This window comes from Diaphorina citri, unplaced genomic scaffold (genome assembly GCF_000475195.1).
Source record: "Diaphorina citri unplaced genomic scaffold, Diaci psyllid genome assembly version 1.1 scaffold29, whole genome shotgun sequence".
NCBI classification, from domain to species: Eukaryota; Metazoa; Arthropoda; class Insecta; order Hemiptera; family Psyllidae; genus Diaphorina; species Diaphorina citri.
The window spans coordinates 384,765-399,438 of NW_007377467.1; the positions used below are offsets into that span (position 1 = coordinate 384,765).

The 14,674-nt window shown below is 35.6% G+C and overlaps 2 protein-coding genes across 2 annotated transcripts in view; one reads left to right on the forward strand and one right to left on the reverse strand.

Moving 5' to 3' along the window:
- Positions 1-14,674, reverse strand: part of LOC103510925 — a 48,585-nt gene that overhangs the window by 30,261 nt on the left and 3,650 nt on the right. The gene's annotated exons all lie outside the window — the stretch shown is intronic.
- LOC103510935 (spectrin beta chain, non-erythrocytic 1-like) overlaps positions 1-14,674 on the forward strand; it is a 93,830-nt gene that overhangs the window by 7,119 nt on the left and 72,037 nt on the right. The window contains 4 exon segments of the mRNA XM_026824818.1: positions 4,126-4,401; positions 9,520-9,628; positions 10,181-10,345; positions 10,795-10,907. Coding sequence (XP_026680619.1) covers positions 4,126-4,401; positions 9,520-9,628; positions 10,181-10,345; positions 10,795-10,907 — 663 coding nt within the window.

Here is a 14,674-nt window from a genome sequence, read left to right on the forward strand (position 1 = left end):
TTTCGTCGAATACTTAAATGAGCTATGTTTTTGACTCAGCTTTCAACTTCCACTACCCCCCTCCCCTTCTGTTAAGTGCTTTGTGACTAAATTACCTCTTTTTTCAACCACTTGTTGACTTGGCTCACTAACTCCCTTTTTTCTAAATTTTCTTCAATATTTATTTCATTACTTACCCAAGTAGTAATGTAAGGTACCTACTTATACCATCTCTATCTTATTTTTCTCTCTCCCTCTCTGTCTGCCTCACCATGGGCACTTATCCCTTAATTCCACTGGCTTACATACTCATCAACTTATATTAACCATGGGTCTCCCATTGTTTCTATTCACAACTTACCCATTCTTTGCACTATGCTGCAATATGAGAATTAATTTATTCTTCTTAATTAATAATAATGGTTCATTAAACTCTGTCTATTAACTCGTTCATGCCCACAGTGACCTCTTTTTATATGTATTTTTTGTTTTGTCTAAGCTGAGTGGGATATAATTATCTACCGTTTATTGTCCAAGCATGTTATCAAGAGTTTTACTAACAATCCGAGCTAACTTTTTGCTAGGAATGCTTTAATTTTGCCTTCAGACTTAAAACGATCCTGTGTTCATTACATTATTTGAAGATTGAATGGAAAGTGATATTTCAGTCCTAAAAATCTCAAGGAGTTCTATTATGTGCCCAGACTTTTATTTACTTTCTTTTTAGATTTATTTGCAAAACCTCCATCTAGTAGGTATTTGACGTACAAGCTTAATCAAGGGTTAAACCACGGAGCAATTAAAAATCATGATTGAGTTCCCGCGAGGACCTGCTATTCTTAGGAAGATCAGAAGATCGCTATTTTAACATGACTATAATGTGCTTCTATGTTGGAAGCTAAAATCTCCGACGCTTATTTTTTTAAGGGTTTCATCGATGTGTGCTATGTATCAGGTATCTTATGTATGCCTCAAGGTCACTGAAACTATTTCATCCGATGGGTTCGCTGTTGAGATTCTTCAGTTCCCAATGTTCAATGATTCTTTGTTGCTTGTCAGATTCTAGTTGAGGTTTTATATGTTACTTCCCCGTTTTGTGTGTTGCCAAGGAAAATAGGAGGAGATACTTTTGAGCATAAGGGAAATACGAGTTTCTTTGTCAATAGGTAAATATAAGAATAAGAAATTATCTAAGAAATATGGTCTACGTATGGTATTAGTTCTAAAGATAAGAAAACCAACCAAATTTACGGAAGAGGTCGAATTTGAATTTGAATATTAGGTATTATAAGGATGCTCTCCACTTGGATTATAAAATCAATTTATTGGGAGGCTTATTAAACATAAAATTTGGTGTAGTGATCTTGCTGTTTTATGACCAAATTCCGAGTATTCCGAACTTCAAGGTTGACTTTATTTCACACCTTTAATTCTTTGCTTTATAGGTTCTCTGAGTTAGAGGATCCAGAAGACAATATTTTCCTTCAAATAGTCACCAGAATTATCTTGAATTTGACTCTTTTCTCTGTGACGATGACGCCGTCAAGAGTCTCCTGAGTCTCCTGTTTTATGTTTAGGCCACTTAAATCAGCAATATTATCCGCCTGTATTCATAGTCTGATAGTAAACTTTGCTGCTTTCTGATAACAAATTATTGTGAATGTTTTTGCTAATATACAGCCCAAACCATTAAGATAGTAAAAATAACGGACGATAAGTAAATTAATATCAGAAGCTCTAAGATTGCAATTTCTTCTGTAAGTTTGTGCTCCTTTTCCGAAGTAAACAATTATTAGTACTTACTTACGGGTTATCACGATATGTCTAGATGTCTTCCCATTGCTTCGGTTCTATGGAATTTGAACTCTCATCTCGAATTTATTCACCCATGATAGAAAAATTATGAGAAGCAAGAGAGAGAGTTAAAAAAGTTATAGATTCGTCACTGTGACGATGACGTCATCACAGAGAAAAGAGTCTCCTGAGTCTCCTGTTTTATGTTTAGGCCACTTAAATCAGCAATATTATCCACCTGTATTCATAGTCTAATAGTAAACTTTGCTGCTTTCTGATAACAAATTATTGTGAATGTTTTTGCTAATATACAGCCCAAACCATTAAGATAGTAAAAATAACATTAATGATAGCAATAGCATGATGCCATTATGTGAGAACTCAGACATAAATTACCGACCAAGAACTAGCATGGGAATATTTTGAAATGTTCTTGGGATAAAATGTAAAATGTACATTATGAGTACCTATTTCTCTTTTTTTCGCTAATAACATAGCCAGGTAGTATTTATCAGAATTATTGTCGTCTGAGGATTTACCAAGGAAACGGTGGCTGTGGTTGATCCAAGAAACAGATTTCTAGTTTAGAATACAGTATCAATCACTTCCTGTGACCAATAAAAACTGCACTTTTGGTCAGGCTTTCAAAGTTCATCTTTGAATGGAGATAACTGTTCATGAACAGTTAAAATAATCTCCTTCGGATAACGTTCAAGACGTAGGTATAGATTTAGAAAGACTTGTCACGTACTAGACGGTTAAGAAGGCATAGTAGAAAAAAAAATGGATTGCTAGTTGAAAAGGGGATTGCAACATTCAAAAAGAAAATTGGAAGGGTTTCACAGGTAGTCACGAATACTCGTATGGATTGCTAGTTGAAAAGGGGATTGCAACATTCAAAAAGAAAATTGGAAGGGTTTCACAGGTAGTCACGAATACTCGTACTTGTGAAATACATATTATAGGTTTCAATTGGATTTTGAAGATATCATAAGAGTACACCTCTTGGTAATTTAGAAACGTGGGAAAAACAAGGACTGTGATTCTTTCGGTTCATGCTTAGACGTATTATAGGTTTCAATTGAATTTTGAAGATATCATAAGAGTACACCTCTTGGTAATTTAGAAACGTGGGAAAAACAAGGACTGTGATTCTTTCGGTTCATGCTTAGATGTTCAACACGCGATGTGAATTTTCCAAGATTTTGATTAGACTTATTTGCCAGTCCACTAGTTTTTCTATTGTTCATAATGATTCCCATTAAAAGAACTGCAATTTAGACCGGTAGTTTTCCAGAAGGATTCTTCTTTATTTTAAGAAAATGTATGCTATTTTCTGTATTTATCTAAAATATAAAGATAGTGTTCTATCGCTAAAGGAAAGATAGATCTTGCTGTCTACCCTCAGTGTAGTCGTCTATTTACAAATAGTTGAGAATTGGTTCTATTGCAGGAGAGGCACCAAAGGTTTCAACCACCCTGTATAAATACAAGACCACATCCTTGTCTCGTGTTGAAGTCAAAACGAATAAACGATTTTTGATTTATTTTTAGACGTATGTCTCTCGCTCCCTTATTGAAAAACATGAAATCACTGTAAGGATACGAGTTGGTATGATGTGTGCATTAAACTTGTTCAAGTAAAACGTATCCTCTGTTGATAATAATAGGGGGATGTGAGACTCAGAACTGTACATCCATTTGTGAGTCAGGTATTATTTTGATGAAACCTTTCAATTGAGCGAAACACAGGGCGACTCCATAGTTATAGGGTGCCTCAAAATCCTTTTATGTTCAAGTAAAACGTATCCTCTGTTGATAATAATAGGGGGATGTGAGACTTTAGAACTGTACATCCATCTGTGAGTCAGGTATTATTTTGATGAAACCTTTCAATTGAGCGAAACACAGGGCGACTCCATAGTTATAGGGTGCCTCAAAATCCTTTTAGAAACATTGAAAATCCATTGGAAACGATAGTGATTGCATTATGCAGCCAAGAAATTGGTAATACTGATCTCCTACATTCACAGTTTATAAATTTACAAGTCTCTCTTAAATGTCATAAAAATAGCATGTAGCAGATAGTGGCTGTTCTTTTAGCTTGTCTTGAACATATTACTCGTACAAACATCAGGAATGTCCGAATTCGTCTGTTTATGATTGCCTTGCTTGTTTTCAAAGGATAGAAAATAAAGTTCTGGAATTAGGAATATTCTTCTTCCTCCTTTTTAAAGACGAAGAATAATTCACAGGGGATTGATCTACAACTTCTAGCTTTCCCTTCAATATCATGATTCTTCAGTTTCCAAATCAAAACCTTATCCTAACCAAATTTACTCTCATTTTCAGGCCCGAATGGAGGTGGAAGATCTTTTCATAGATCTCGCCGACGGAACATTCTTCTTCCTCTTTTTTAAATCAAAACCTTATCCTAACCAAATTTACTCTCATTTTCAGGCCCGAATGGAGGTGGAAGATCTTTTCATAGATCTCGCCGACGGAAAAAAGCTTCTCAAGCTCCTGGAAATCATTTCCGGCGAAAAACTTGGAAAGCCGAACAATGGCAAGATGCGAGTCCATAAGGTGGAGAATGTCAACAAAAGCTTAGCTTTCCTTCATACCAAAGTAAGTACCATACCTTCATACCAAATAAAGTTCCTCAAAATAACGAAGGAAATACTTTTATGTTAAAATTTTTTAACATACCCTGTATTAGGTTTGGAGAAATCATTTGGATTTTTAGCATATTGCCAAATATAATAAAGTTCCTTAAAATAACGAAGGAAATACTTTTATGTTAAAATTTTTTAACATACCCTGTATTAGGTTTGGAGAAATCATTTGGATTTTTAGCATATTTTAAAAAGAAAAATGAAGAGTTCAATAAAATGTACGGCGAACTTTATCATTGCTGGAAACACCGTTTCTCCATACAAAGGTGTACAGAGAAATACATAGCTACGTCTGACTTGTTGGGTATAAATAAAAATGAAGAGTTCAATAAAATGTACAGCGAACTTTATCATTGCTGGAAACACCGTTTCTCCATACAAAGGTGTACAGAGAAATACATAGCTACGTCTGACTTGTTGGGTATAAAGTTTTACTATAAACTTGTGCAGAGTATTTCATTCTCGTATATTTTACAAGCGAGAGTTCATTCATGTCACTATGTTATGAGAAGTTTCATTCACAGATAAAAAGCCAAGATAATTTATAATGTGTTTGGGAATCAGGCTGAACTTATAACGTATATTAAGAAGATATAAAAAAGGAATAGCCGTGAGCTGCACCAAGCTTGTACCAATATTCACCAACAATAAACTAGAGAACTATAGGTACGAGTACGCCATAGTAATCTCTCCGAGTTGCAATAAATACAGCATTTTATCGAGGCAATGTCGGTACGTGTATGATTGAGCTTGTACATGTACCATTTTCAAAGTACTCTGTAGGAGAAACCATCGGGTACTAAAATTAAGCGTGAGGATTTTTTAGTTCAGGGATTTCCAACTGGCGGCCCGCAAGCACTTTAGGAACGGCCTGGACCTTCCTAAGATTTTTTTTTTCAATACAGACCTAAGTAATGTACAATAATTGTACAAGTTGATCACATTCCCCACAAATAACCTTCCCTCGCCCTGCAGCCGGGCGAGCGGCGGCCCTCGAAGTAAAAAGGCGAACGATCATGCAACCTCAAGGCGCAACATTTTTCTCGAAAGAATCGAGCACCCAAAATTAAGCGTGAGGATTTTTTAGTTCAGGGATTTCCAACTGGCGGCTCGCAAGCACTTTAGGAACGGCCTGGAACTTCCTAAGATTTTTTTTTTCAATGCATACCTAAGTAATGTACAATAATTGTACAAGTTGATCACATTCGCCACAAATAACCTTCCCTCGCCCTGCGGCCGGGCGAGCGGCGGCCCTCGAAGTAAAAAGGCGAACGATCATGCAACCTCAAGGCGCAACATTTTTCTCGAAAGAATCGAGCACCCATCGTGCTGTTCATTTGATGAGCATTTCCCCATGAATCTCATGATAGATCGATAAGAACTATTATTTAATGACGCAACTGAGAGCAATAATAATACATTCATTATTTATATTGAATGGACACTGTAGTGATAGGCAAGTAGCAATAAATTCAAAATAACTAAAGCATACACAGTAGAGAGTGCTCTTTACTTTTTATGTATTCATAAGAGATCCTTTCGCTCTGGAAATAAGCAACACAATATAAAAGAAATAAGGAAATGAGCTACACTTATGCACCAACATACCACTTGACAAATAAGAACTATTATTTAATGACGCAACTGAGAGCAATAATAATAGGTACATTCATTATTTATATTGAATGGACACTATAGTGATAGGCAAGTAGCAATAAATTCAAAATAACTAAAGCATACACAGTAGAGAGTGCTCTTTACTCTTTATGTATTCAGAAGAGATCCTTTCGCTCTGGAAATAAGCAACACAATATAAAAGAAATAAGGAAATGAGCTACACTTATGCACCAACATACCACTTGACCATTTGAATAACAATTTTCCATTGCTCATTGACCATACTCTGTAACTAGATGTTATTACAAATAAATTTATTGATGTAGTGGTACTCCCCTCTTTTATATAGACGGCCTACACTCAATATCGCCACAAAATGATTTAGATTGTCATTACGTCAAGAAGATTGCGTTAGATGAAATACGCAAACCCTCTAGTATAGGTGTCATGGACAGGTTACTTCAAGCTTACTTTTAGTAGGTGATATTTCAGTTACTTCTCTTGTGAAATAGCAAAAGACCATCCTCGGGAAATTATCTTTCCCAAGCGCTGAAGATGGGGAAAAATCCGACCTCTTGGACTGAAAGCTATTGATGTGGCTAGTGTACCTAGGGACCTACACCTTGGACTAATACTAATCTTCTTTGAACACACACACGGGACTGTATGTAAATATCACAAAATAGGTGCTCGTATATCCAAGAATACCGATTGCCAGCCTAGTTAGCTTGGATGGTGGCGCATCTGCCTTGTAAGCGCTAGGCCGCGGGTTCGATTCCCGCCCGGGGCGGATTTTATCCTAATGGGATAATCTTCGTTCTCGGAACGGCTGGCATTCCTCCTGTCCTGTCTTCCTTCTCTTTTCGATTTCGGGACCATAAGACCCTAGCAGTTACAGTTCCCTCTGTCAAACCTCTAAAAAAAAAAAAGAATACCGATTGCTGTCAGTAGCTAAATACATACTGAGGGGTCCTTAATTAGTAGGCGTCAATATTTGAGGAGTCTGATATGCGAGAATTGCGAGATGGAATTTGTCATTTAAAAATTTAGCCAGCCTCAGTTATGGATCGAATTTGCGTCCTAAAAATCTAGGTACCTCGTTTGGTACAGACTATTTCCATTTTTTGTTTATTTATTTTTTAACTTTTCGTGAGTCTGCCCGGATCTTGAGGTGCTTTGGTCCCATAGTACCGGATACACCTGAGCTATTCTGTTACAACTTTGTTGATTTCTAATCACCATGCCCTCCAGTGGAAGATGATTTCAATATTAACCCTCTGTAGCCCATGGTTTATTTACAGTGCATGACATGAAGTAATGTTAGTACATACAATATCCTACATTCATACACAAAAAGCCCACATTGAGGCTTAGGTGTAGGGGCAAACAGCCCTGAGGGATGGGTTAAGCTTCTACGAATCTACAGTCCTCCAGTGTCTACCGTAAAATGGAGAAAACCCTCAGTAGGTATCTATTAAATATGTTAATATATGGTACATCCAAACTTGACATTACATTTTTCACCTCTACTCCGAAGATTCAATTTCATCTCCAAAATTGAAATTCACCGACAATGAGACGCATCATTCTCGAAAGTTTTCGGGCTGACTGTTTACTACCCAAAATGTTCGAGTAAGATCCGGGTACCAGATACCAGAGTAACACGTTGCTTTATTTCTTTAGCAGTCATGAAAAATAGAAATATATTTCCCGTTCCTACATATGCATCTGAATGGGCCTTTTTTGAACGGAAGATTTGTCATCTGTGTGGATCAGAACGATTCCTACATTCATATCGGTTTTAATTTGAAAGTCCAATTTCTAATTTTTTACAAATTTAGACAGCAACTGACGATAATGGAGTTCTATCTGAGTGACAATTTCAGACTACATTATGAGAGGCTGGAACAGTTTGGTAAGGAAACAGTCATTTAGGTGACTCAGTTGATTGAAATTATTTCTGTTTTAGCCCACTAACATTCCACTGTTTTGTTCTAATGTGTTCCAACTTGTGACCTAACTCAGCCAACGCTTATTTTGAATGATTCAGTGCTAACAATTAGTTGAATGTTATACTGGCTATGTTTTACGGAACTACTTACATTATCATCTTCAAGAAGTCTTTCCATGTATTATTTCCTAGTTGGTCGGACATAAACCCTCTGAATAACTTTTAAAGATTTCTCAAACTCTTTCTCTCTTGTAATATGAAGCGTTGAGATCAAATATCATCGCGGTACATTACTCTCTATTCTTAAATGCAGGTTTCGATAAAGCATAACGGCTTCGTAGTTTGCACAAAAACAAACTGATATTAATCATATTAGAATGTGACACTTCCTCTTCCATATTTGGATAATGTATCATACTGTTATACTAAGAAATGTATTTTTCTCATCGTATCCTCCAGAAATAGGTAAATATAAGAATAAGAAATTATCTAAGAAATATAGTCTACGTATGGTATTAGTTCTAAAGATAAGAAAACCAACCAAGTTTACGGAAGAGGTCGAATTTGAATATTATGTATTATAAGGATGTTCTCCACTTGGATTATAAAATCAATTTATTGGGAGGCTTATTAAACATAAAATTTGGTGTAGTGATCTTGCTGTTTTATGACCAAATTCCGAGTAATCCGAACTTCAAGGTTGACTTTATTTCACACCTTTAATTCTTTGCTTTACAGGTTCTCTGAGTTAGAGGATCCAGAAGACAATATTTTCCTTCAAATAGTCACCAGAATTATCTTGAATTTGACTCTTTTCTCTGTGATGCAGGAATTGGACATAGCAATTGCACAAGATTTTCTTTATCGACATCAATCCTTTTGGACTGAAATCTTATTTATTTTCACACCAACAGTTTGCTCTTTTCGTGATGTCCACAAGCAATCAACGCTTAATGTTTCAATATAAAACGGACATTATTACCACGACGCGTTACTAGAAGTATTCTGAAAAGTAATTATGATTGTCACTGTTGATGAAAGAAATCGTAAAGTCCATGTTGCCATGATTTTTATTTCATTTTTCTAAGTAGATACGTAGTTGGTTTAATATTACGTAGTATTATTGAGTTCTTGCTTAATGAGCGTGCTTTAAGACGATTGTCTCACAATGGTTCTCAAGATATTATTGTTTTCCCTCGTAGAAATTCACATGTACAATCGCTTTGAATCAATTTTATGATCATAATCCACAGTGAATGACTAATAATTTTATTTGTAATTTTCCTGTTTCTAGGACGAAGAAAATGAAAGCAGTGAAAAGAAATCTGCAAAAGATGCTTTACTACTTTGCGCGTGCTTTAAGACGATTGTCTCACAATGGTTCTCAAGATATTGCTGTTTTCCCTCGTAGAAATTCACATGTACAATCGCTTTGAATCAATTTTATGATCATAATCCACAGTGAATGACCAATAATTTTATTTGTAATTTTCCTGTTTCTAGGACGAAGAAAATGAAAGCAGTGAAAAGAAATCTGCAAAAGATGCTTTACTACTTTGGTGCCAAAGAAAAACCAACGGTTATCCTGGAGTTAACATACAGGACTTTACAGGTAAGAAGTCAGACGATTTTAAGAAATTTTAGGGAACTACCTTCCTAATATAAGTTGGTGACTCATATCTGAGTTTCAAATTTCGCTCCTTTTAATTACTTCAGTCAAGGCTCATTGACAAGCACCTATGTGACTATAATGCCAGACCCAATTGTTTTATTTCACTCGGACCATGATTGTCTCTTTAATGTGATTGTTTTATGCTGAACAAGCACTTTCTTTTTCACATATTTATATCCCCTCTGATTATATTCCTATTTTCTATTTCGCACAGGATCCTGGAGGAGTGGTCTGGGTAAAGATATTTTAGGGAACTACCTTCCTAATATAAGTTGGTGGCTCATATCTGAGTTTCAAATTTCGCTCCTTTTAATCACTTCAGTCAAGGCTCATTGACAAGCACCTATGTGACTATAATGCCAAACCCAATTGTTTTATTTCACTCGGATCATGATTGTCTCTTTAATGTGATTGTTTTATGCTCAAAAAGCACTTTCTTTTTCACATATTTATATCCCCTCTGATTATATTCCTATTTTCTATTTCGCACAGGATCCTGGAGGAGTGGTCTGGGTTTCAACGCCCTCATCCATGCTCACCGTCCCGATCTTATTGACTTCTCCCAGCTACAACCTACGAGACATATTGACAATCTCAACAATGCATTTGACGTGGCCAGTACTGAACTGGGCATTCCGAGACTACTTGACGCTGAAGGTAAGGATTTTACTTATTAAGGAGCGGGCTAGGGTAGCGCTCCGCCCCGCCAAGTCAAGAAAGTTTGGCAGTGCTACTAGAGATATTATACGTCTGAGACCAATTGAGAGGCTTATCGCAAAAAGGGCGAAAGTCGAAATTTGAGTTGGGAGAAAAACGCATTTGAAGTTTGAAAATATAAATAATTTCTTAGCACATCAGTTGATTTACAAAAAACTCGTGTAACTCCGTGAAAAAAAGGAGCTATCAATATTATTATTATTTCTCAAGTAGCCATTTTCAAGTAGTTGTAAAGGACAAACTAAAAATGATAGAAGAAATAAACCAATAGTTCGGCAAACTTCCTATTTTGTGTTGAATATTTTTCCCAAATTTCATGAAAGTCGGACTAACCGTTCAAGAGTTGTACCTACCAGGTATTTTATTCTGATCTTAAAATTGTTTTTCAGATGTTGACACTACCAGACCCGATGAGAAATCAGTCATCACTTATGTCGCCTCCTACTATCATACCTTCGCTAGAATGAAGAATGAAATGAAGAGTGGACGTCGAATTGCAAACGTAAGCTTTCTAACTTTGATTTTGTTCTCTTTGAAGAGCGGGGAAGAGTTGTCAGTAACAAAAATAATATTGCCTTATTCGGCTGTACTGTGTGTGCGTGAATCAGGTAGTCCCATGAATCAGGTAAATCCTAACGATACTATAGTCAAATGGTATGCATTATTAAACATACTTTACCAATTTTATTACCGTACCAGAGAAAAACCTCAACTACAAACTTCAAATTTTGAAATTTCAGATCGTGAGTCAAATGATGGATGCTGACAAGAAGAAAATGATGTACGAGCGATTGAACCGCGATCTATTGGAGTGGATTCATGATGATCGATGTTTTTTACTCTTATGATTCTCTTATGATTGTTATTTTGTTATAAATAATGTGTTGGGCATGCAAAAATTTGCATATGGATTATTATCACACATGGATTATAATCAATAGGTGTGGATTATGGCTACTATCAAGCCTCATTTCGCCTAATAAGTGAGCTGAGACAAGCAGTAATATTGGTTTTATGTGATGATCGATGTTTTTTACTCTTATGATTCTCTTATGATTGTTATTTTGTTATAAATAATGTGTTAGGCATGCAAAAATTTGCATATGGATTATTATCACACATGGATTAAGTATAATCAATAGGTGTGGATTATGGCTACTATCAAGCCTCATTTCGCCTAATAAGTGAGCTGAGACAAGCAGTAATATTGGTTTTATGACTAGAAATAAACACCGCCTTCTAACACTCAAGTTGTCGATTCGTAAGAAACCCATAATACGTATAATGGAAATATGTGCACCTATGATCTTATGGGAAAATATATTTAAACATGCGCTGGTCTGTATGGAAATTTTCTTATAATCTATTGGGTGTGTGCTACCAGGTACCTGCCCGTCTATCATGCCAGGAAAAACAACCTCTTCGATTCTTAGTGGAATGATTTGGGTGAAAAATTATTCACTCGACCACCCAAGTAAAACTTGTGTAAAGACGACAATGTGTTTCAAAATTCAAATAGCTCCATTAAAACTCAGTTAGAGGTGTAGGTACCTAGTTAATAAATTAAATAATTAAATCTTGTGCCAGGTATTTTTTTAATTTTATTTTTCTTCGATTCTTAGTGGAATGATTTGGGTGAAAAATTCACTCGACCACCCAAGTAAAACTTGTGTAAAGACGACAATGTGTTTCAAAATTCAAATAGCTCCATTAAAACTCAGTTAGAGGTGTAGGTACCTAGTTAATAAATTAAATAATTAAATCTTGTGCCAGGTATTTTTTTAATTTTATTTTTTGTGCCAAATTTGTGACGTCAAAAATTTGTGGAATGTGAAGTGCAAAGTTGCTTTCGCAGCCCATCGGGTCTGAAGAGGATAAAGAAAATCTATTTCAAGCGATGAAAGAATAAAAGTAAGAAAAATGTTGTTTTCACATTTTATTTTTTGTGCCAAATTTGCGACGTCAAAAATTTGTGGAATGTGAAGTGCAAAGCTGCTTTCGCAGCCCATCGGGTCTGAAGAGGATAAAGAAAATCTATTTCAAGCGATGAAAGAATAAAAGTAAGAAAAATGTTGTTTTCAGGGCCATGCAGTGGAAAAATGGAAATTATAGTTGGCATAAATAACAAATTCATATTTACATTCACAATTGAAAGCCCTAGAGAGCAATTGATAAACCAGTTTTCCGCTTTTCTTGGCCTGAGGAATGCAATAAATTTTTGCTGGTTCAAACATATTACAGTGGAATAGAACGATTATCTCGATTTTGATCTGTCGAACTTTGATAAATTAAGACATTTTAAAACACATACGAAAATTGGCTATTTTCTCTGACCTTATCCTAATATTATGGAACCTTTGTTTTATTTATTTGTTGATCTAATTTATGTACTCAATCCTTTAGCTACAATAACTTTGAAACAGCAGATTTTAGTCTTATTTATGCTACTTAACTCTAAGCACAGTGAACCAATATCAGGGTACCCAGTACTTTCTGTCGGTACCTCTCCTGTCTTGTGTTAAATAGCCGTCCTTAGAGTTAGACCTTTCAAAGTTTTTATTGCTTTATATAACTTTGAAACTTTGAAACAGCAGATTTTAGTCTTATTTATGCTAACTCTAAGCACAGTGAACCAATATCAGGGTACCTACCCAGTACTTTCTGTCGGTACCTCTCCTGTCTTGTGTTAAATAGCCGTCCTTAGAGTTAGACCTTTCAAAGTTTTTATTGCTTCATTGAGTTGTTTGTATATTTTGTTTGGACTGGAGGCAATTATCATTATGGGTTATTATTTTATTGGGAACACATTATTAGAATCTAGATCAGTGCTACCAGATATTCGTATCGTGAATTGCTATAATATGTAGCATAACCTACCCCAATAGTCAAGGAAAGGTCGTGCATACCGCGATGTTGTATGTCTGTTGCCTGTATCTATTCTTATCCAGATATGTGTAGCATATAGCGATGTAATTATTTCTACATATAGTCGGTATTTCTACATATGAATATACAAGTCGGTAGATAAACATTATGTTTATACCTATATGTATATTTTTAGAGGGGAGGTATTGGACATACGAATGGAAAACCAACGTTTCTTAAACAGATTCATGTCAATGGAAACACAGATGAACAAAACTACTCTAATCTGTTGCATACCTGCATGATGAGTAGTTGGGATGTAGAGAATATTGTGTAAGAAGCATTTATGTCAATATCTGCAAAATCTGAAGGTGTCAGTCCTGTGGACATGGTCGTAGATTTCTAGATGAATGCGTAATGCGTGTCAACTTTTAATTGCCTACTTCTCAATCACCTTGATAAGTAGCTATGAAATTATCGCCCGGTGGTAATTCGATAATGAAAGTATTGATTGAGGTTTATTGCCCATTGTTGGTTCTGAGACGTATCTCGCGTCTTTTCCCAATTTCTGTCTGTTTTCTCTAGATATATCAACTGGACTATTAAATAGGGTTTACTTAGGACTTTTCATTAGTTTCATCTCTATATTCCATCTTATTACGTCTGGTGATAAGATATAACTAATAACTATACCTATTCAGGCTAAAGAATGCTCAACATACGCAATGCAAGGCAGACTTTGAAGTAAATATCCCAAGATCAATAAGAGAAAACAGTAGCTCAGAGGTTGCTATAAGTTGCTCACAACAACATCTTCATAAAATAGTTTATAATGTGCAAGAATATAATGTGTAATCATTTTGTATTATGACAAACTGGTCACTACAGGATGCCTCATAAATAGAGAACTCACACTAACCTAATAGGTACATTCCCACTAAGTTTTTCTCACCATGAAAGTTATACTATTCTAGGATATGGTTTTATGTGCTTTATAGGGAAAGAGGAGGAGTTGTATCGATCGATAATCGACCGGTACCTATACCTACTATCAATTTATACAAGCTCTCTTTTTCCCGTACAAAGGACGGGTAACCTGCTTGTAGGTAATATGTATACGTTCGTGTTTTAGCAGTTAGCACATTTCATTTTTGTGCTTGGACGCGTAATACCTAATTAGTATTTCACTTGTGCATTAGTCTAACGTTCTTATAGATTTCAAGATAACTTTTTGAAACTATTTATCCGATTTGAAGACTTACCTGGAAAATATCTCTGCGGAAGAAAAAACTCTTTGTAAGATACCCTTCAGGCAGTGTTCAATGTGTGTAAAAATTTGCCAATTTTCTAGGCATAACGTGAATATTAATTAGGAAGATCAGTGCTGACATCATTCAATGTAGT